This window comes from Myotis yumanensis, unplaced genomic scaffold (genome assembly GCF_028538775.1).
Source record: "Myotis yumanensis isolate MYYU_CA2020_CCGP unplaced genomic scaffold, mMyoYum1.0.hap1 SCAF_2, whole genome shotgun sequence".
Lineage (NCBI taxonomy): Eukaryota > Metazoa > Chordata > Mammalia > Chiroptera > Vespertilionidae > Myotis > Myotis yumanensis.
Genome location: NW_027223753.1, coordinates 44,432,599 through 44,455,442, shown reverse-complemented (window position 1 = coordinate 44,455,442; position 22,844 = coordinate 44,432,599). Strand labels below are relative to the sequence as shown.

Genomic DNA, 22,844 nt, shown 5'->3' with positions numbered 1-22,844 from the left:
GTTGCGGGGGGCTGGTATTTCCTTCCTTCATGCTACGATCTTTTTTAATCTGATGAGAGGCCTGGAGCCCGATGGAAAAGCAGAGGTGCTCGGTGGTACTTAAGGCCACTTGTGTTTAGAGACATCGGTTTTGTGGCTAAGTTCAGTTTCATGTGCTTTGTGGAGCATCTAGTCTGACAGTTGTCAGGAAGACAGACACAGAGGGTGATACCTGCTGCAGGAGAGGGCAGACAGGAGCAGGGGAAGCGGGGGAGGGGATGCCGAGCGGAGCTTGGAGAGCAGGTGGGAACTGGCCAGTGTGCCCACAGAATGTTGGGTCTTGCAAGAAAGAGGCAGGTCTGGAAGTAAGCCTCTCACCTGTTTGTCTTGGATGAAGAAGAATTTATTCTGGGAGAGGAAAAGAGAATGCTTATCTCCGTCACGTAGTACACCGGAGGCGAAGCATGAGCGGCTGAAAAGTCATGGGGGCTGATAAAATGGAGAGTTGTTTTTCACTGGCTTCCTGGCAAGATGTCAGAGGCGTTCTCTGGCCAGTTTGGTGGGGTTATCACTGACAAAATCTATCAGAGAGGCTTTGCTCTCTCAGTATATTTTTTCACAGAAACTCAGAATTTAAAGTATATTTATGATTTTTTAAAAAATCCTGATGGTTTGCCCTGGCTGGTTTGGCTCAATGGATAGAGTGTTGGCCTGGGGACTGAAGGGTCCCGGGTTCGATTCGGACCAAGGGCACATGCATGCCAGAGGCAGCAGATCAATGATTCTCTCTCATCATTGATGTTTCTATCTCCCTCTCCCCTCCTCTCTGAAATCAATAAAAACATATTTTTTTAAAAACCCTGATGCTTTGGTCCATGTACTCAGTTAACATAGAAAAATAGGTTTAGCATTTGAGAAAACGGGACGTTGGTGTTCCACAGCCTTGTCCGTCACATCACCCCTGCCCTTCGGTAAGTCTCTCAACCTCTCTCTTGGGTGAGAGGCACTAGAATCTTTCCAGGAAGAGGAGCAGTGTGATCCAGGGTAGTGGGAACCACAGAGAGTCCTACCCCAGGCACCTTTTTCATCCAGATTCTGTCAGGGAAGTCACTGAGACTGTCTGTCCTTTTCTTCCTCACCTGTACAATGGGGTGCTCACCCTTCCTGGCTGCCTCACCATGAAGGTAAGTGCTTTCCAGCTTTCCTGGGCTGCATGCAGGCGGCATGCAGGGTGACACGCAGCCCCTGGCATCAGGTTCAGCGTGGGTTAGACAGGCATCTGCCCCGGCCTTTGAAAGCACATCTCATAGGCGGTGTCTGTGAAGGTCAGAGCTGCTTCGACATGTCTTACTAGCCGGGCTTTATTTCCTGAGACAGCCTCCTTTGGCTGGAGCCCCAGAAGGTCAAGGGGACAAGGTCTCTATACTCCTGAGCCTGCCCACGGGAGTCCAGACCATCTCCCGGCCCCCCCTTTGACTGCCCCAACCCCCCTGCCTCTCCTTCGGGTCCAGAGGTGGTGCCGGGTTTGGAGAGCCTGCGCCTCTGCGCCGTGCTCCTCACCCGCCTCTGCTCCGAGCTGCGGCGGCGGCGGGCTGGCGGGACTCTCCGCGCCGCGCCTGCCTGGGGCACCGACACCTTCCTCCTCCGCAGCTGCCTTCTCCCTGCTCCTGCGCCCGCCTCTCCGAGGTCCCTGGTGCGCGTTGTAGTTCGAACCCGTGCCTGGAGCTGGATCCTTACAGTAGGTACTTCCTTGCCTTTTTTTTTTTTTTTTCTTTTCTGCCAGAATTGGGTGCGTTTCAGCGCTCGGGCAGCCGAAGCCGGAGCTGCCAGGGGAGCTCACTGAACACTGTTTCTGTCCCCTGCGCTGCCCCACGGACTTCCAGGCACTAAATGATCAGGGCAGCGAGCGGCCCGGGGGTTGCTCAGAAGCTTCGCAGGGTGGTGGGACCCCAGGAGGCCGGTGGGAGAGGAAGTTTCTCCAGCAGAGCGAGCCGGGAAGAAGGAGATGCAGGGAGGGCTTCCACTCCTAAGGAAGCCGCGTCCTCATTAGCAGCAATTTTGCTAATGAGCCACCTCAGCTGCAGGGCGGAAGGAGGAAAGGCAGCCTTAATGATCACCTCCTAGGCCAGCGCCTCGCTCTGGGGGTCGGGGAAGAGGTGTGTGTGGTTTCGGTGTCTTTCCCTGTGTCCCTCCGAAGTGGCAGCAGCTGGGAACTAACTTTCCCATGGAAGGACCTGCGCGTCGTCCCTCCCCGCCCCCCCCCCCCCGCCCAACCCCCCCGTTTCGGCGAGACCCAGGTCTCAGCTCCTCGAGCCATGAATTCCTTCCTGACCCCGCTCCCCTCCTCCTGGAGGCGAAAAGGAAGTCAGGCTTTGCTTTTTGAGCAAGGTCGCAGATCACCTGACCAAACCCTTGAACAGCTGGGCAGCCGATGCCACTGTGCTCAACTCCCCAGCCACCGGCCAGGTCCGCAGCCGAACCTGGCTGTCCCGGAGGAGCCCCTGCCTCCTGCTCCGGGCTGAGGCCGTGGCGGGGGGCGGATGCCAGGGAAGGTGATGTGGCCACTGCTTCGCTGGTGACAGTTTCCTCTTCTTCACGAAGCTCCAGATTCCGCTGCTGCAATGCAGGCAAGAAGGACAGACGCTGGCCGAAAAATGTGGGGAGGGAGCTAATGAGATGGTGTTGGTGTGTCAGTCAGTGCGCACGAGTTCTCTCTTTGTTTCCTGGGGCGGTAGCAAGTGAGCCGGCGGGAGAACTCAGTTGGCAGAACCTTTTCCAGGAGCGCACGGGGCTGTCCGGGCTGCAGCCCTCTCGCACTGTGGTCAGATGCCGCCTGCTGTCCCTTAGCACAAGGGACATTTACCCGTGGTGGCGCCGGGCCCGGGAGTGGGGGAACGGGGAGCGCGCCTCATTTTGGCAGGACTGGTGCGAGGTCTGAGAGGAATCTTCTTTGGGAAAGGGTGCTTTGTCTTTGCAAGTGATCCTGTGTGCGTGGATCGGCAGGGTCGCTGTTTGGAGCGCTACCTTGCTAAATATTTGACTTTGTCAGGTTGACTTCTCCAAGAATTCTCGCGGCAGCAAGGCTGTGCTTGGAGCCAACGTTTCTTTTCAAGGAAATCCAAGGTGCTGTTTATTTTGGCATGCAGCCTGTTCTGGGATGAAATACAGCATTTTTATTATTGCAGAACGAAGAGAGGTTTGAAGAGAACAAAAGCACAGAGCTAGGTTTCAGTTTCTGAGCTAAGTAAAGGAAGGCTTCTTTGAATTTGGGCTTGAAATTAGAAATGACATTGAAATGGCATCATAAAAGAAATACATGTGGAGAGGGAGAGCAGGCGAGTCTATACTGCAGTGGGGCCGACCCCGGGCAATCTCCCCAGAGTGGACCCTGCTGGAGCTGTTTCTAACGTGGCCTGGTGATGACACCTTGGGCCGTCTGCCAGGGACTGCCTTGGTGGCTTTGGCACGGGCAGCCTCAGTCCCCACCTCTTCACTGCTGGTTGGCTTTGAGAGGCCATATGGAGTGAGGGTGTCACACAAACTCTCCTGCCCCTCATTAACTGGGTACCTTGGCGTGGGCCACATAGTCTCTTTGTGCCTTTGTTTCCTCATTTGTAACTTGGGGATGATACCCTGGCCTAAGGGTCTGCCACCCGTTAGGATACGGGAGTTGGAATGGCACGGGGAGGGGGTACAGAAATGAGTCCTGCAGGAATTCTGACCTTCGCTAGCTTACGGATTAGTAGGGGAGAAGCGCTAGAGAGAGATAAAGCTATGTGTACTCAAAACATCTAGAACACTGAGCTAATGAGAGGGGTTGGGGCCTAATTGGGCATCCTTGATCCTGGGATAGGCCCATAAGCAAATGAAAAGTTACATAACAACACCAGGTTTTACAAGGTTCTGAACACTGGGGATACAACTTAATAGAACAAGGAATGAACTGCTTGAGGTCGAATTTTTAAATGTTTGAGAAGGTTGCAAAATTTCATTTCAAAGAAGAATTCTGTCCAACAAAGCTATTTTCATATTCTGTTGTAATGCAAACAAAGCCATATGGGTTGATGGGGCAATTATTCCTCAATTCCACTCACCTAACCACATCAAACACCCCACTCATTCAAAGAAACTCCCCTTAGCTAAATTCCAAGCTGTCCCCCATAAGGATCATGGACCAGAGTGGAGAAGCGTGGGGTGGGTGAGGCTGGAAGTGGCATGATGTGGGCATGACAGTCCCCTCTTTTCCTTCCCGTGTTTAGAGCCCTTTAGAGTGAAGCTTGCTGAGCCCTCTTCTTCAGAGAGTTGGATGTCAGCTTCATTTCATTTCTGTAGCATTGGAATGATTAATTTTACTAAAATTCAAGTCAGAGAACTATTAGAGTTCTCAAATAGTACAGGGTTGTTTTTTTGTGTGTGTATTTGTGTGTGTGTGTGTGTGTGTGTGTGTGTGTTTTAGTGAAACTTGATCTAATGTGTGCTGCATAATCATTTGAAACCTTTGATCTGATACATGAAGAGCTGAACCCAACTCTAGCCAAAGGCAGGGAGTGTGCTTGACTTCTCGGAGGTGGTAGTGAGTTTGTGCAGCCACAGGTCCATCTGCCCCCAGGTGGCCCCCTCTTGCTCAGGTGGAGCCTTGTTGCTTGGTGCACAGCCTTGGAGAAGCAGGTCACGCCGTTGGCCAGGTGGCCTCCCCAGAGAGCAGTTACTTCTCCGTGCCCAGAAGGTGTTTCATGTTCACTTGTGGGAGCAGAAGAGAAGCATGGAAGTCAGGAACATTTCCCCTCACACAGAGAGCTAGGAACCAGTCACAGCACCAGGCTGGCTTATAGGGGTGGACAAATGTCTGCAAATCACTCCTGTTCCCAACACAGGTTTGGAGTCAGTTAGACTGGAGGATGAATTCTGCTCCAGTATTTGTTTGTTATGTTACTTTGGACAGGCCTGTAAACTCTCAGCCTCAGTCTCCCTATTTGAAAAATGGGGACAATAGTAATTCTCTTGGGGTTAGGGAATAGATTGCATGAGATAATTCATGTCAAGGGCTCCGGGCTCTGCCTATTGCTCAGTAATGTTATGGGGTGGGAGGAAGAGCGGAGCAAAAAGGAGAGGAGAAGCCGTGATGATGGAGAAATAGGCCAAAGGGCCAAGCTTAGGGCTCGTGTCCTCACCCTTCTCTTCCCCAGGCTTCACCTTGAAGCTGCCAAGCCTCTGGGAGGCTCCACCACTGGCTACAGACTGTGGACATGCAGCATTGAGATTGGTAGTAGTGTCTTCTGCTTAGGAACCTTCTCTTTCTTTTATTTATTTAAAAATTATATTTATTTTTGAAATTGAGATATAGTTGACATAGAACACATTGTACTGGTTTTAGGTGTATAACATAAAACATAACAATTTGATATATGTGTACATTGCAAAATCATTACTTCAATATATTTAGTTAACATCCATCACCATCATAGTTACAATTTTTTTCCCTCATGATGAGAACTTTAAGATCTACTGCCTTAGCAATGTTCAAATATACAATACAATATTATTAACTACTAGTGGCCCAGTGCATGTATTCGTGCACATTGAAAGGAAATTAATTGGAAGAAATATTTAAAAATCGCTATTTGCCCTTTCTCTATAATAAAAGTGTCAACCACGATCAACAATGACAGATCGAAACACAGGCATGCAATTGGCACCAGTGAGCGCCTTATATGTATCACACATGCATGAGTCAATGTTTATTTTTAAACTAGAGGCCCGGTGCATGAATTCGTACATGGGTGGGGTCTGGCCGGCCTGCCCGGATTGGGGCCAGTTGGAGGTGGGGCCAGCCAGGGGGAGGGGCCATGGGCAGTTGGCCAGCCAGCCTCGCCCCCTGGTCAAACTCCTGGTCAAACTCCCAGTCGAGGGGACAATTTGCATATTAGCTTTTTATTATATAGGATTGCCAGTGCATGTCATATGTACCAGCCGGCCAGTCAGTCGGTTGGATGGACGGACAGTAGGTCACTTAGCCTTTTATATATATAGATGGTCACCATACTGTACATTACATCCCTAGGACTTAGATATCTTACTACTGGAAATTTGTATATTTTTACCCCTTTACCCATTTTATCTGTCCCCTACCCCCTGGCAACCACCAATCTTTTCTCTATAAATGAGATCATACAATATTTGTCTTCCTCTGCAGGATTTACTTCGTTTAGCATAATGCCCTCAAATTCCATCCATGTTGTCACAAATGGCAAGATTTTCTTCTTTTTATGGCTGAACAATATTCCATTATATATATATATATATATATATATATATATATATATATGCCACATTTTCTTTATCCATTCATCTATCAATCGATGAACACTTAGGCTTTTACAGAAGTTTTTCTTTCTAATGTGAGTGACCCTCCCTCATTCCCATTTAGAACCTCCTTTCCCCTAATTTCTCTACTCCAGCTCTACGCTGCCCCCAAACTTAAGTACTTGTTGCCTCAAAGCTAAGCAAGGTGCTCAGTGTCGGTGTTCCTTCTGCAAGGAGTGTGTTTGCCTACAGGAACCCTGCCTGACCTTCTGGGCTCGGTTCCACCTGCAAAAGGAAAGGCCCTTCTGGCAGATGCGTGGATCATGTTTGGGAGGAGCCAAGGCAGGAGCAGGGCCATGACTTCTTTCTCATAGAAAGAAGGTGTGTGGCCCGGCCAGTGTGGCTCAGTGGTTGAGCATCAACTTATGAACCAGGAAGTCACAGTTCGATTCCCAGTTAGGGCATACGCTGGGTTGGCAGGCTCGATCCCCAGTAGGGGGCATGTAGGAGGCAGCCGATCAATGATTCTCTCTCACCATTGATGTTTTTATATCTCTCTCCCTCCTTTCCTCTTTCTGAAATCAATAAAAACATATTGAAAGGAAGGAGGGAAAGAAGGAAGGAAGGAAGGAAGGAAGGAAGGAAGGAAGGAAGGAGCACGAAACTTTCTGTTAGGCAAACTTCAGGCTTCCTCTTATTTGGCAGACCTGATAATTCCCAGCCCTCTTCTCCAGTTTACTTGTTTGTCCCCCTTTTTTCCACCCTGGGTTGCTGGAGGCCATCCTCCTCCTTCTCTCACTCCCCGTTTTCCCCAATCTTTCCCTCATCCCTGGTACAGTTTCCTGGTCTGAGTGCATTGTAGAGCACATTAAAATTCCTAAAACAACCCAGCTTCCACTGCTGATGTGCCACAGATAATTCATTATTAGGATGTGTGTGGAGTTACAATCACACACAAAAAACAATTTTCTGGGTGATTTATTATAATAGGGACAGAAGGCAGGTTGTTTACCATTTGAAGAAAGAGTCTGGGGAATGGATTAAAACTTTGGGGAAAATTTATGATCAAACCTCAAGGTGCCCTAATTCAGAGTCAGGACAGTATGCTGCTTGAATAGTGACTGATGGTTTCTGGCCACCTAGGTTGCACTTCCCCTTGTTCGGCCCATGGTTGGAAATCACCTCTAAGTATCAGCTCCTACTCAGCACCTACAATGATCTCATCTTTGTCTTGAACCTGATTGGGATGTCATAGTTCATTAGCAGGTACTCTGGCTCCAGCTTTTTCATTAAATAGATTATAATGATTTTACCATGATGGGAGTGGGGTGGGGTGAATAGATTTCAGCTTATGCAAAGAACAACGTGCTGGTTATCAGAGCCCTGGGTCTGGCCCCAGCTCCTTCACTAATACACTGCTGAGAGGCCTTGCATCAAGCAATTAATTTCCAAGTCTCAGTTTCCTCATCTGCCAAGTAAGTAGACTGGACCAAATGCTTCCTTTGATGTCAACCATTGCTAACGTTCCCAGGATTGGAATCTAGGGTGCATCCGGGCATCGTTAGAGGGCTGTGAGCTCATGGGCTCCCCTGGGACAAAGGCAAGGATGGTCATTACTTTCTTTGGTGTTGTGTTCCCTCCATACTTATTTTAACTCTAATGAGAATCTCCACTTTTCTATCTTTCTTTCAGAACTGTCCAACACATTTGACAGACTTCTCGGATGAAGAGTGCCTAAGACTGACGGTCAGCATTTCCTAAGATGGAGAAGACAGATGGTAGGCAGGCTGTTTTGTATCCTTGGTTTAATGCGAGCATTTGAGTTGGAAAGGGATTGTTTCTATACATCCCAGAGATAGCCTTTGGGAGGCCTATAGGAGACATTCTCCAAGCAGGCGCTGGGAGACCCAAACTATGTATTTCAAGTATGCATAAGAGAAGTTGGTAGGGAATGGGAATGAAACCTTATGTTTATATCTGACTAGTGTAATTTTTGGAGTGTTTTCTCATCTTTTCCAAGCACCAAGGAGGGAGTAGGATGCTCTCACTCACTGCCCTCCTTTTATTTTATTTTAGTATATTTTTAATTGATTTTATGGAGAGGGGGGAGAGGGATAGAGACACTGATGAGAGAGAAACATCAATCAGCTGCCTCCTAGATGAACTACACTGGGGATCGAACCCACAACTGAGGTACATGCCCTTGGCCAGAATCAAACCTGGGACCCTTCAGTCCCCAGGTCAATGCTTTATCCACTCAGCCAAACTAATCAGGGCACTGCCCTCATTTTAGAGTTGAGGAACTTGAAGTCTAAGAAAGAGGCACAATATGGTAAAATTCATATCTGTGAGATTTTCCAAGTCATTTAATATCTCTGAGCCTCATTCTCCTCATGTATCAGTTAGCTTTGCTGTGTAATCAAACCACTCAAAAAATGTATCGACTTAAAGATATTTATTATTTCTCGAAAAGATTCTGGGCTGTGATTCTGTCAGAGCCAGCTTGGCTAGACTTGGCTGGGCCCACGTGTCTGTGTTCTTCTGGGTGACTTGGCCACATGGTATAGAATGGCCACACTCACAGGCCTGGTGGATGATATGACCCCATGTCACCTGGTACATTGGTGATGATTTGACAAGTATCTCTCTTTGTCCAGCAGGCTAGCTGGGGATGGGGGTGGGGGCTTGTTCACATGGTGGCAGAATGGTTCTAAGCCAGGGGTGGGCAAACTTTTTGACTCGAGGGCCACAATGGGTTCTTAAACTGGACCGGAGGGCTGGAACAAAAGCATGGATGGAGTGTTTGTGTGAACTAATATAAATTCAAAGTAAACATCATTACATAAAAGGGTACGGTCTTTTTTTTTTTTTCGTTTTATTCATTTCAAACGGCCGGATCCGGCCCACGGGCCGTAGTTTGCCCACGGCTGTTCTAAGCACAGCAAGAACAGATCCCAATGAGCAAGTGATTTTCAATCTCTGCATATGTCACATTGGCTGTTGACCTATTGGCCAAAGCAAATCACAAGGCCAAGCTCAGGGTTAGTGTAGGAAGGGAGTACCCAAGGGTGGGGTATCATTGTTTTTGCAAACAGTCTATCAATAAACAGGTATCAGTACCTATTCCACAGGGTTGATAAAGGACTAAATGAGATAATATAAGATTGGTGAGTAATACTATTTAGCACAATGAATATGTCAATGAATGTCTCGATGAATGTTCCTTTCCTACCCTCCCAGGAAATTTGCAGAGGGTCATAAACTGGATCCTGATGATTTGATTTCTAATGAAAGGCTTTTTCCAGATCACCAAATGTCAGGAAACAGGAGAGCCTATATTCTCCCTTGAATCACATGGCCCTTCACCGGTGCAGGACTTTGGGACCAGACAGCAGCTCCAGCCCTTTCCAAATGCAGTCACCATATATTTCAAGAGTCTGCCTTTCTCCCCAGAGAGCGGCCTTCTCAGCGCACCCCTGGAAGTGATCCCACAGAACACCAACTAATTCCCTGAATGCCCCGGGGGCCTGTCATTTTTACTGCCTCATTTGTCCCTGCTCAGCACCCTCGAGAACTACTGCTCTCCACGTGATTAACCACAGCCAGCTCAAGAAGGGCACCCCTCCTTTCAGTCACACACATCTCACACAATAAAGGCAGAAGAGGGAAAACATGCTGTCGCTGTCTCGGCCTTTTGAAGTGGCTCATCTAATTCCCCTTCTTTCCATCTGTATTTCTGGCCACTTTCTCTCTAGTTTCTGTTTTTCCCATATCCTTTAGAATCTGAGAATAGGCTTTTGGACTTGCTTTTCTCACTTTCAATGCCTCTGATTGGTTTGCTTACCTGTCAATCTTCTTTGTCCCACAAGATCATTACTGTGGCCCCTCCCTCTTTCCTTGGCCCCTTCTAATGAATGCCCTTTCTCCTGTCTGTGTGTGACTCCTAGGCTCATGACTGTGTTTGCAGGTCCTTCCCAGGGGTCTAGTGATTGGGTGTGCTTTCAGACCAAGACTCTGTAGGCTTTGTAGGTAGCTCTGAGCTTCAACTGTCTTACTTTTTCTTCTCCCCTGACTCATTTTTCCAGTTTCTTCAGAATAATTTTCTTGGACTCTCTTTCCCTCTTGAGGCTCTAGTCCTAACACAGAGTTAAATATTCTGAGGAGAGAGCACATTTTTAGCCAACCCTCCCCTGCCTATCCTTGCCTTCCAGCCCCTCTGTGGTGTACCTGCGCCATGTTCTCTACCGCCATGATCATTAGTGCCAGTGATCACAACAACTCTGTAAGGTAGGCATTAGTGCCGCCATGTTACAAATGGGGAAATTGAGGCATAGGGACATTAAGTAATTTACTCAGAATTACAGAGATAAGAGATGACAGAGCCAGGATTCAAATCCAGCCAGTTTGGCTATGTGTTGGTTTATTTGATCTGAAATTCATCTTGAGCAGAGACAGTCCTTCTAATTAATTCTTACCCAGGCCAAAGGCCCAGAATTCTGAGCTCCTGCATTCCTGTCACCAGGTAGAATTAAGAGGAGCAGAGCTTAATGTGAGCATAGGTCTCCCAGCATATCAGATCGAGCTCCCTCATTCAAGGTCTGGCATTCCTCCTGCACTGGGAGAAAGAGAAGGCACGCAGAGTGGCAGGTGGCAGGCACAGCGGCACACGGATCACAGTGTGTGTGTGTGTCCTAGTGATAGCCCAGAGTGCTAGCTTAGGAAGGCACCCATTAAACCTGTCATCCTGGATAGCTGCTCAGTCTCACAGACTCCTTTGGTTCCCCTCTGCCTCCCTTAAGGAAGATTTTGCCTTTGAATCTTCTGTTTCCGATTTGATACTATTATTGTGTTTGTGCTCTGAATCTGCTCCCAGAGGCCCCTGGGTAAATTAGTGCATTTCTACTTATTTGAGGCAAAAAGAAGATAAATAATGCAACCTCTTTTTTTTTTTTTTTTTCTTAAAGGAGAGTTCTTTGCCTTCTGGGCCATAAATCTGCTCTCCCCTTAACGTTAGACAAATATCTCCTCTCTGATTTGGCCTGTCCCTGTAACCCAGGAGCTGCTGAGTGCACCAAGAGGCCTAGGATGTTGCAGAGTGCAGCTTGTAAAGCTAATAGGGAGCAATTGCTCTCATTTACTGAATCTACCAGTGTGCCTCTTTGGGGGGAAAGCAGGTTGGTAAAAAATTGTGTTGGTATATGTGAACTTGTTTGGAGCTTTTGGGGCTGGAGTCATGTTTACTCCTTATCTGCCTGGAGTCTAGATGTCTGCCAGAGAAGCTCTGGAATGAGGACTATCCCGGGTATTTGCACTGATGCTTTATTCTGTTCTCTGCTGCGGTTGTGATGTAATTACCCACAGGCCCTGCAGCTTTGCGTAGCATTGAGGCTGGTAGGTGTGTCAGTGTTCATGCGTACAGCCTTCATGTGTCTATTGGCTTCCTTTAGTTCAGTGGAGATAACTGTACTTCCCCAAGCACAGAGGGCCACCTGACAAGCATGTGACTCCTGCCAGAAGGAGAAGTCAGACAGGCAAGTGGGAAGAGCTCAGCTCCCATATGTCATTCCCTTAGGGGAAAAGCAACTCAAAATGTGCCCCGGGTAACATCATTTGCACCTTTTCTTTAACCTGCCCTTTCCCTCCATTGCCTTACCTCTTCTCACCTTGACCATGTCAGCAGTTTCCCAACTGTCTTCAGGCCTCTGGTTTGTGTTTCATCTCCTCCTCTGTGAGAATGCTCTTTGTTGACATGCATACAAGTTACTCCATGATCTGGCTCTTACTGATCTTTCCAAGTTTGTCTTTTTCTACTCCCCATCCTTCTCAACCACACTTTAAGTTACAGCCATATTGACTACAGTTATAGAACCCTGAATTACTGTGAACTTTTGCATCTCCATGCCTTTGCACATTCTCTGACATATCTGTAGAATCTGCCCTGGCTATCTATCGCTGCATAACAAACCACCCAAAACTTAGTGGCTTAAAGCAATCATGTATTATTAACACAGGTTCAGCTGAGTGGTTCTCATTTAGGGTCCCTCCTGTTATTGAAATCAGATGATGGCTGAGGCCAGAGTCAGCTGATGGCTTTTTATTCATGCCTGGCACCTGGGCCAGGCTGGCTGGATCAGCTCAAGCTGGCTAGGTATCTCTCTCCTTGTCTCCACGTGACCTCTCTATAGGGCTACTTGGGCTTCCTCACAGCACGGCCATCTCAGGGAAGTTGGACTTCTTACATGGCAATTGGTTTTCACTGAGAGTACATTCTAAGAGACCCAGGCAGAACTTACAGGCTTCATATGACCTAGCCCTGGAATTATGTAAGCATCATTTCCACCTTCTCCCACCCCCAACAGGCCAGCCAAGATTCAAAGGAGTGGAGAAATAGACCTCACCTCTCAGTGTGGGATTTTCTTGCCTGTCTAGAGAGGGTAGAAATTGACAGTGGCCTTCTTGGAGATAAACAGCTACAATGTCTTTCACCTCTTGTTCTGGCAAATTGCTATTTGTTCATTTAACACCAGTCATATGTCACTTTTGTAAAGTCATCCCTTTTCTACCAAAGAAGAATGAACCTCTAAGTCCAAGAAAAGTATTCCAGAAAACCTGGGAAAATAAGTTAGGAAGACTGTTCCATGATTATGCATCTGTTACCATTCTTGTCACACTGCATTGTACTTGTTGGTGTTTCTATCTACGTGGCCACACATTTTTTTTTTTTTTTTTTGAGGGCAGGGCTATACCTGATTCATCTCTGTGGCCTTAGGATTTAGCTTAGCAACCAACACGTAGGTGCTCAATAAATAGTGATTCAGGTAAGTGAATTGAATTACTGCTATTTTGAAATTTTGCCCTCAGGGCCTATTACTCTTAGACCTAAGCGGTCAGTCAGTCACGAAGAATCTACAGAGCTCCTTCTGTGTACCCAGCAAATCAGCCTCCATTATGGGGCTTCACGCCTCTGTGTCTGAGGCTTCCACAAAGATAACTACAATATTGAGCATGTGTTGAATGTTTAGCCTGTGCTAGGTGTTGTTCTAAGCACTTCATGTATAGTCATTAATCAGTCCTCACAATAATGTCATTTACCTATTATTCCCATCTTATAGGTGATGAGACACGGTGGGATTAGGAATTTTCCCCAAGGTCACAGAGCTGAAATATAGACCAGGTTCTAGAGTATATATTCTTGGCCTCTGTGCTCTCCATGAATGTCCTGCCCTGAACTCATCATTTCAGAGCATGTTTAGCAGAATGTCACAGAGATAATAAAGGGTGTCACATGAGCAACATCAAAAGGACAAAGACTATTTCACCTAAAGAAGGAGCTACTTGGGAACAAGCCCATATGGATTCAAATACTTGAAAGACTGACTTGTTCTCAGTGACTTCTGTTGGAGTCATGAAAATCAGTGATGACCCAGCCAGTGTGGCTCAGTTGGTTGAGAATCATCCCATGTACCAAGAGGTCACCTGTTTGATTCTTGGTCAGGGCACATGCCCGGATTGTAGGCTTGACCCCCAGGAGGGGACGTGCAGGAGGCAGCGGATGGATGCTTCTCTCTCATCGATGTTTCTATCTCTCTCTCATCGATGTTTCTATCTCTCTCTCTCTCTCTCCTTTCCTCTGTCTCTAAAAATATAAGCATATCAGTGTTGCCTTGGTGTGATCAACTGTCTGATGTCCCCTGAGAGTTTGGGCTACCCTGAAAAGTCATGAGTTCCCCATCTCTTGGAGGATGTATGCCAAGGTCCCTTTTGACATTATGTGTCCCTTTTCCCTCACCACCTTTTTTCTAGTCTGTGAAAAAAAATGTAGTATTCCTTACTTGACATGAGTTTTTGAAAGTGAAGTTCATGTTTGTTAAGCACTAAGAAGTTTTCAGATGAAAAGGAGTATGGGCTGTGCGTGATTATGTGTTCCCATGCTCTCTGATCTTCACCTAGAGCAGTGGTTCCAACCTTGGCTACACATTAGAATCACCTGGCAATCTTTTTAAAATCCTGATTTCTGGGCCTCATCCTCCCGGAAAGTCTGTTTCTTTGTTATGGGGTGGGGCCACAACATTAGTAACAAAGAAAAAGACTTTCCAGAGGATGAGGCCCAGAAATCAGGATTTTAAAAAGATTCCCAGGTGATTCTAATGTGCAGACAAGGTTGAGAACCATTGACCTAGAGGCTCAGGCGTCTGAGGAAGGTTAAATAATGTAGAAGGCTAACTTTGATGTCTCTGCTTTTACCAAGGTTTACTAGTACCTATTTGAATAACGCAAGGTTCTTTAATGTTGAGACAATTATATAGCTCATCCTTTGAAACTTTCCATATTTATAATTGCCAATTAGCACCCTGATTTGGCAAATTCCTGGCCACTTTAGTTCAGCAATTACATGACTCAAACCCAGTAAAACAGCGGGAGACGATTTTATTCTGCCAGTCTGCAGGCCGATTCCACCGAAGTAACTGAGTTGACCTACTGCAAATTGGAAACTATTTCCTTACGTATTTCCTTGCAGACTTTGGCTAAGTACACATTGATTTAATAACGCGGTTCCTTAGCACAGCCAAAAGACTGTGAGCATCACAGCATAATTTAGAAGCTGGAACATTCAGGATAAGTCAAAATCATAGATATCAGCCCTCACCACCTGTAATTCTTGTGAACATTGTGCTTCCCTTTTTACATGCCTTATGTCTTCCAGCCAAAGACCAGTCCTCGCAGGGGGACGAGGAGAAAGGCCCTCCAAAGAGCCTCCCCTACTCCGTGGAGACCCCATATGGCTTTCATTTAGACCTGGACTTCCTCAAGTATGTGGATGACATTGAGAAGGGAAACACCATCAAGAGGATTCCTATCCACAGACGGGCCAAGCAGGCCAAGTTTAGCACTTTGCCCCGAAACTTCAGCCTTCCCGACAGCGGGGCTCGCTCGCAGACTGCTCTTTCCCACCAAACCTGGTCCCCGGCGGTGTCCAGGAAGGTGTCGCTGGGGACCGAGGAGCGGGCCCAGTCTCTGCCGCCCGGTGAGCCCCCCCAGGCCTCCGCGGGTGGGAGCGAGGGGAGCTACCGCAGGAAGGCCCTGCTGGCCGAGGCCGCCAGGCAGCTGGAGGCGGCTGCCCCCCGGGACCCCGAGCTGACCTCCGGGAGCGGCCGGCCCCAGCTTTTGAGAGCATCGAGCATGCCAGCCACCCTGCTGCAGAACAGGGCCTCGGAGGACCCCAGGCTGACCTCAGGGCCCCCCGCACCTCCCGCCCTCCCTCCACTTGCGGCTGAAGGCGCCTTTGGCCCCGCGGAAGGATTTGTGGGTGTTCACAACTCCACCCCAGGAGCCGCAACCCAACCCCAAGGCCGAGAGTTTGGAGACCTGGTGCCGGGGGTTCCGGAGCTGGTCCGGGAGAGGGCTGAGCCTCCTCGGGCTGCAGAAGAGGCCCCACAGCACCTGTCTCTCCCCAGGCCCCGCCTCTCACCCCCGAATGCACTGGTAGTTTCAGAGGATGCAAAAGACGAACTTCACCCCAGAGAAGCAGAGGTGGTGCTCAGCCCTGGCTGCCCGACACCCAGCCCCCCACCTCTGCCGTCACCCATCCCTGAGACTGAGCTCCCCCTGGAGGAAATCGAGCTCAACATCAGTGAGATCCCACCGCCGCCTCCCGTGGAGGTGGACGTGAGGAGCATCGGCATCCGGGTCACGGAGGAAAGCCTGGGCCTGGCCCCCGCGGATCCTGGCAGCATCTCCAGCCTGAGGCAGCAGCTCCTGGCCCTGGAGGGGGAGTTGTCTGGGAAAACAGAGGAGCTGGCCCAGGTCAGAGCTGCCCTCCAGCAGCAGGAGGAGGAGATCAAGGCCAAGAGGCAGAGGATTCAAGAGCTGGAGTGCACGGTCGCTCAACTGGCAGAAAAGCTTAGCCACGAGAACACCGAAGACACTCAGGGCCGAGCGGATGCCACGGTCAACACTGAGCCTCTCCAGGGACTCCTGACCAGGGAGTCGTGTGACAAGAGCATTGGTGTTAACCTTCTGAGCAGCACGGAGTCTGAAAGTGGGGGGGCCCCAGTAGAGGAGAATGACCTGTGTGGGCAGGACAGTCATACACAGCGGGATCAGAGCCCAGCAGAATTTGTTCCACCATCCCAGCTGTCACTGCCACAGGACCCCGAGATGGTCCTCACCTCTTCTTTACATAGCTGCCTCTCCACTGAGCTCAGGATCGAAGAAGCAAGCTCTGAGCAGGAGGGAGACCCTCAGGTGGGAGACAGGGATCTGGTCGGGGGAGCAGGAGACTCTTCATGCGGCAGCGGCAGCGACATAAAGGCTCCCTCAGCAGCGGGGGAGGCCAGTTCAGAGCTCCCAGGGAAGGAGGGCCCAGGAAGGCCACCCAGCTCGCCCACAGATGCCACTATTGGGCAATACGTTAAGAAGATCCAGGAGCTGCTGCAGGAGCAGTGGAGCTGCCTGGAGCACGGGTACCCGGAGCTGGCCAGCGCCATCAAGCAGCCCGCCTCCAAGCTCAGCAGCATCCAGCGCCAGCTCCTGAGCTCCCTCAACCTGCTGCTGTCTGCCTACTCCGCCCAGGCTCCAGCCCAGAAGGAGTCCCCGGCCCCCTCCTCCTCTCCACCACCAATGGGTAAATACTGGTGCCTGAGACAGGGAACCATTTCTCCTTAATGGGACAAGCCAAAGGGGAAAGGGGCTTAAATTGCATGCATATGTTTTTAAAAGATTTAAGCACCTCTGGGAACCTAGTGTTATAAAAACTGACCTATGTAACAGTGGAGGCTCTGTGCCCCTATTCGTGTCCTTGCTCTGAGGTTAGAATTAACTGCAGGATGTACAGATATAGTACAGGGCACAGAGATGCCAGCCGGGGGGAGGGGGGGGGGGGACAGGGGGGAGGTGGGGGGGAGGTACATAGGAGCTTAAATCCAGCCCACTGTCCACCTGCAGCCAGCCTGCAGCACTGTGTCCACCCAGAGGGGTGCCCATATCTCATTTGCATGGCACAAAGGCAAGGTCTAGGGTGGACAATGGCCCTGGTTGTGTGTGCTCTAAACCTCAGCCTCCCTTCATTGTTTCCTGAGATCCTCTCTGGTTCTTACACATTAGAGCAGTGGTTCTCAACCTTCCTAATGCCGCGACCCTTTAATACAGTTCCTCATGTTGTGGTGACCCCCAACCATAAAATTATTTTCGTTGCTACTTCATAACTGTAATTTTGCTACTGTTATGAATTGTAATGTAAATAATCTGATATGCAGGATGTATTTTCATTATTACAAATTGAACATAATTAAAGCATAGTGATTAATCACAAAAACAACACGTAATTATATATGTGTTTTCCCATGGTCTCAGGCGACCTCTGTGAAAGGGTCATTCGACCCCCAAAGGGGTTGCGACCCACAGGTTGAGAACCGCTGCATTAGAGGTTTTTTTTTTCCTCTGGCCTAATTTTGCAGGAACATTATATTGAGATCTGAAATATTTCACTGAACATTGTGTGTGTGTGTGTGTGAAAGAGAGAGAGAGAAAGGTTGAGTGACACATGTTGACCCTTTGGCTGAGCAGCACTTCCTCTTATAACAGACCATACACTGTTGAGTAAAGTGGAACCATATTTTGCTTTGCTCAATGAGCAGCATGCGAGCCTGCTTCCTGCCACAGATTGCAAATTGCCTGCTTTCTCATTATTTCGTGCTAGTTCTAGTCTTGCCCATTAGTAAATGCCTCCTCTACCTTTGAGCACAGCTAAAGAAGACTTGTGCTCTTGCTCATGTGTCTCCCATTCCTGTCCCACATCACGGTGTCAACTCGCCCAGGTGGGAACAGAGGTGGGACCAGGAGTCATGTGAACTAACTTCTGTGCTTAGAACTAACTGACTACCTCCTTCTCTGCCATTCACTGAGCATGGGTACCCGGAAGTCTGTCTTAGGTGGTAGGGATAAAAATGTCAAATAAATCGTGGCCCCTGCCTTTAGTTCAGTGTGAGCCTCAGACTTCCTAGCTGTAAGACATAGACAACAATGGCACCCACACCACATGGCTCTTTCTAAAGAGTGCTCCCACTGTCAGCCACACAGAGGGGCTTTGTGACCAGGGACACTTCAGCTGGCACTCACCAGTAGGCTAGGCCTCCTCCAAGACCCTCAACATATTTGATTGACATCATCTAGTTCCCTGTCCCTTCTCCCTCTTCACACACCTTCACTCTGGATCCCCTCAAAGCAAGAGTCTCAGTGTTGCTGCATTCGGGGGCATCTCCACGATCATTCTAACCTGTGATGTTGTGTCTGCCTAGAGCTCTCCCCGTCGACCAGCCTTAAATCCATAATGAAAAAGAAAGACTATGGCTTCCGTGCAGGAGGTAATGGGACCAAAAAGAACCTTCAGTTTGTTGGGGTTAACGGTGGGTAAGCATCGCTCGTGAAGCCCAGACTGCCCCCCACACTGCCTGTCCCTCTGTCGTCTCAGCACTCTTTTCCTAGGGGAAAGCATCTGGTTTTCATTCTTCTTCAAGGGAATTACTCTCAACGGCCCTTTAAAACTCCATCTCGGGTTTGCATGTGTTTGGCTCCTTGCCAGCTGTGGTCTGTTGGATCCTGTGCTTTTAATATGTTTTAACTTTGGTGTCCCTGGGGGCCAGGATTCCAGTTGGCTTCTGGGAGTTTGGGGGCACATGGGCCCTTTACGGAAGACATGTAATCTGAACCACAACACTGAAACTAGGACAAACTCTTAATTTGTTGAACTTTAAATTTCAGCCATTTAATTTTTTTCTTTCTTTTACTAACTTACGGCAACCCAAAGTAACATTTTTTAGGAGGAAGAAAAACAACCCATGTCTGTTGACTTAGAACATGAACTAAACCATATATATTCCAGAGAGTAAATCACTGATTTAGAGTATTTTCTGAATAAGTCAGTCAATAAGCATTTCTGAAATGCCTACAATGTCTTAGGTGGTGGGGATAAAAATGTCAAATAAATCGTGGCCCCTGCCTTTAGTTCAGTGTGGGCCTGGGCAGAGATAACACAGGAAATAAAGAGATGTTGATATGATGAGATGAGTTCTAATAAAGAAGGAAGCGTAGGCTGCTATGGAAACCCAAAGGAGGGGCACCCAGCCGAGCCAGTAGGGGGGTCTAAGAAGCTGCCCGGAAGTGGTAGGAACCCTTGCTAATTCGGGTCAGACGAGGAGGAAGACACCAGATTCAAACAACAGTGACATTACTGTTGCACATTCTGTGAGGGAAACGTCCGAAATGACGAGATGGGTCACAGGAGAGTTGCTGTTCCCACTCCTGCTAACGTCAGACACTGTGGCCTGAGGAGAAGCTGTTTAGCGTTGAGCTTTCACCAGTTCGTGTACAGAAAAAGGAGGATCAGCCTAATCTCAGAGTGTAAAGCAGGCCCCCTACTGCTGGCCCTGCCTTTCTTCCTTCCAGTGTGCTGAGGCAGGCCCATCTCAGGGCCTTTGCATCTGCTGTCCACTCGGCTTAAAGTGCCCCCTTCCCAGGTAGTGCTCAGTAGTTGTCACTCGAGTGCAGTGGTTTTCAACCTTGGCTACACCTGGGGGAGCCTTTAAAAATAGCAGTGCCTGGGTCTTCTCCCTGAAGGCTCCAGTTTAATTAGTCTGCAGTGTAGTACACGTATTGGGAATTTTAAACCCTCTCAAGTGATTCTAATGTGCAGCCAAGGTTAAAAAGTTCTGCTTGAATTAAATTAATTCCTCCTCCCATCACTCTAGCCCATGGCTCTTTATTATTTTATTCAATTCTCAATATTTACTATTTGAGTATATTTTTTACATGTTTATTTTCTGCCTCTCCCTACTAGAATATAAGCTCAGCGAGGACAGGGACTTTGATGTACACTTAGAACAGTGCCTGGCACATAGGAGGTGCTCAATAAATTTCTGTTGCATGAATGAATGAACTTCCAGGTGAAGTTTTTAATTGGAACAATTTTAATAAAGGAGCTGCTTGCTAAACATATTATATCCCCTATTCTCTTAGTCACAAAAGCAAAAGGTTGTTCCAAGCACAATAGAGGAAGAAATATCCAGGGTTTAAACAAGACAGAATGTGAACAGACCAAACAACAGGTTGGGTTTGCAAATATGGTAAACAAAGGGGCCACCATTCAGAGAAAGGGCATGAAGGAGTTCAGTGGAAGCTGCAGTCTCCCCAGTCTTGGTGGCAGTGTCTAGTGGTCCTAAAGCCTGAAATCTTCATCCATTGGAGGTCTCCTGTTGACCATCCTCAGAGGAATCAATAAATCTCCCAGGACTTTCCTCCATGGTCTCTGGCCTGCCACCTTAATAGAGTTGCATATAATTGAACATGAGGATTCTAGCTGGAGCGGGAGGACCCCAGGTGAAGTGGTGGCCTGTGCCCTCCTTTGCTATTTCAAGCAATAGTTGAAATAGGCTGCACCTGAGAAAGGCAAATGCTGGGTTCAGGTATTCTGACTGGGAGTAGACACTGATGGTTCCTTCCTTGTCAGGTGGAAGCTGGGCTATAATGAGGGGGGTGGGGGCTAAAAAGTCTCACAGTCACCCAAAGACATGAAAATGTGTCAGGCAATGCAGAAAGCTGAGGGTTGGGATGGGAAATGTTTACCAAATGTTGGTCCCTCTCTGGGCAGGGCATTAGGTTTCCAACAGCAAATGCTTTCATAAGAACCTTGGGTTGCCTGTCTGCATCATCTGAATGCATTGGTCAATTAGGGCATGTGCTGTGTGTTTGCTGCCAGGATCCTAGTTAATGATCTTTTCTCCCCAAATGGCCTCTGGCATTAGAGTCAGAGCTTTTAACCTCACTTATCTCTGACACCAAGGTTCCTGGGAGCCCCTGGTCCAGGCCTGAAGGTATAGAGAATGGAGGGTGTGGTTAGCGAGCTGGGAAGGGTTAGCTAAAGCCCACTAGGTCTCATTCTTGTTGAATGGGCATTGGCAGGAAGCACAGAACAAGTCACCTCTGTCTCCTTTCCCAGCTATGAGACCACCTCCAGCGAGGAGACCAGCGGCGAGGACAGCTCCCCAGAAGACTTGTCTGACAGCGAGGCTGAGAAGAAATGTGATGGCCCAGAACATAGGTGGGGCAAGGATGACCACCCAGGCTGCAAGGCAGGGCAAGGCATCTCCGAGGGCACCTGCAACACAGGCCAGGGAAAAGGGCTTGGGGAAGAACTCCCCCTTCCCAAGGCTGAGAGGTGAGTCAGATGGGTATAGATAAGGACACGTGAACTTTTGAGACAGGACAGGGGGGTTTATTCATCCTTTTATTCAATCATTTGTTCCTTTGTTTATTCATTCACCAATTTTTTAAAATATATTTTATTGATTTTTTACAGAGAGGAAGGGAGAGGGATAGAGAGAGTCAGAAACATGGTTGAGAGAGAAACATCGATCAGCTGCCTCCTGCACACTCCCCACTGGGTATGTGTCCACAACCAAGGTACATGCCCTTGACTGGAATCGAACCTGGGACCCTTGAGTCCACAGGCCGACGCTCTATCCACTGAGCCAAACCGGTTAGGGCTCATTCACCAATATTTATTGAGTTTCTAATCTATGCCAGGTACTGTGCACTGGTATAGTACCTGGCATAGATTCACTGGTTGAACTTAACAGATGTAACTCCTTCCCTCATGGGATATACTGTCATAGATTGAGCTCTACAGATAAAGCTAACATTGGCCTAGCACTGAAAATATGAAGGATGTGCATTCTTATATAGTTGTAAAAACAACCCTTCAAGGTAGAAATGTTTATAATCTCCACTTTGCAGGTGTGGAAATGGAGGCTTAGGGAAGTTAAATGACACAGCTAGCAGAGAGGGGATTTGACCAAGTCTTTTCTGATTCTTACCCACACACTTTTCTGCCTCTCCCATTGGCTATGCTGATGTAACTCTTTGAAAGTGATGGGAGGTCATGTGGCATGATGAAAGAGGACTTTACAGTGGGGCATACCTGGATTCAAATCCTATGTCTGCACAATGTTATTTTAGACAGGATATTAAGTTGTGGTCACCTCAGTTACTTCATCTGTAAACTGTAGATAACAGCAACCACATAGGTTTGATCTCAGGACTGGATGAGGAACAGTATGTACACTGCCTACTGTAGTGTCTGCCACAAGGTAGGCTCTCAATGAATGGTAGAAATAAGTACAGTAAAAAGGGCAGTGTGCTCTGCTCACACTTCAGAAGAGCTCAAAAGCCACATCTCATCATCAGGACACTGTATTCACCCCATATTTATGAGGAATGCCCTTATCCTGTGAAGTGGCCAGTTTGAGCTGCTGAGAAGGGAAGTGAAGCTAGAGAATAACCTTTTTCATCAACATGGAGACTGAAACATATGTTTTTTTTCTTTAGATATAAACCCTCCGAAGAATTTCTTAATGCATGCCGGGCATTGAGCCAATATCTGCCAGACACTGGGACCACCACCGACCAGCTCTTGGTACTCTGATTTTTCATTGTCATGTAGAGATTCCTATATTGTTTAAGCGGTTAGTTCCAACTGCATGACGTTAGTCCCTTAGCTGAGGCAGCAA

At 48.1% G+C, this 22,844-nt stretch overlaps 1 protein-coding gene across 4 annotated transcripts in view; it reads left to right on the top strand.

Annotated features, from left to right (window-relative positions):
* Window positions 1-22,844, top strand: part of KANK4 (KN motif and ankyrin repeat domains 4) — a 67,088-nt gene that overhangs the window by 30,080 nt on the left and 14,164 nt on the right. For 2 of the 4 annotated variants that reach the window (XM_070405253.1, XM_070405250.1), the window contains exons 2-6: window positions 7,975-8,060; window positions 14,987-16,906; window positions 18,579-18,690; window positions 21,275-21,493; window positions 22,663-22,750. In XM_070405253.1, the coding sequence (XP_070261354.1) occupies window positions 8,045-8,060; window positions 14,987-16,906; window positions 18,579-18,690; window positions 21,275-21,493; window positions 22,663-22,750 (2,355 nt within the window). In that variant the 5' untranslated portion in view covers window positions 7,975-8,044. Of the gene's footprint in view, window positions 1-1,642; window positions 1,718-7,459; window positions 7,549-7,974; window positions 8,061-14,986; window positions 16,907-18,578; window positions 18,691-21,274; window positions 21,494-22,662; window positions 22,751-22,844 lie in introns of those variants that run through there. The other 2 variants (XM_070405252.1, XM_070405251.1) reach the window with 2 other exon arrangements.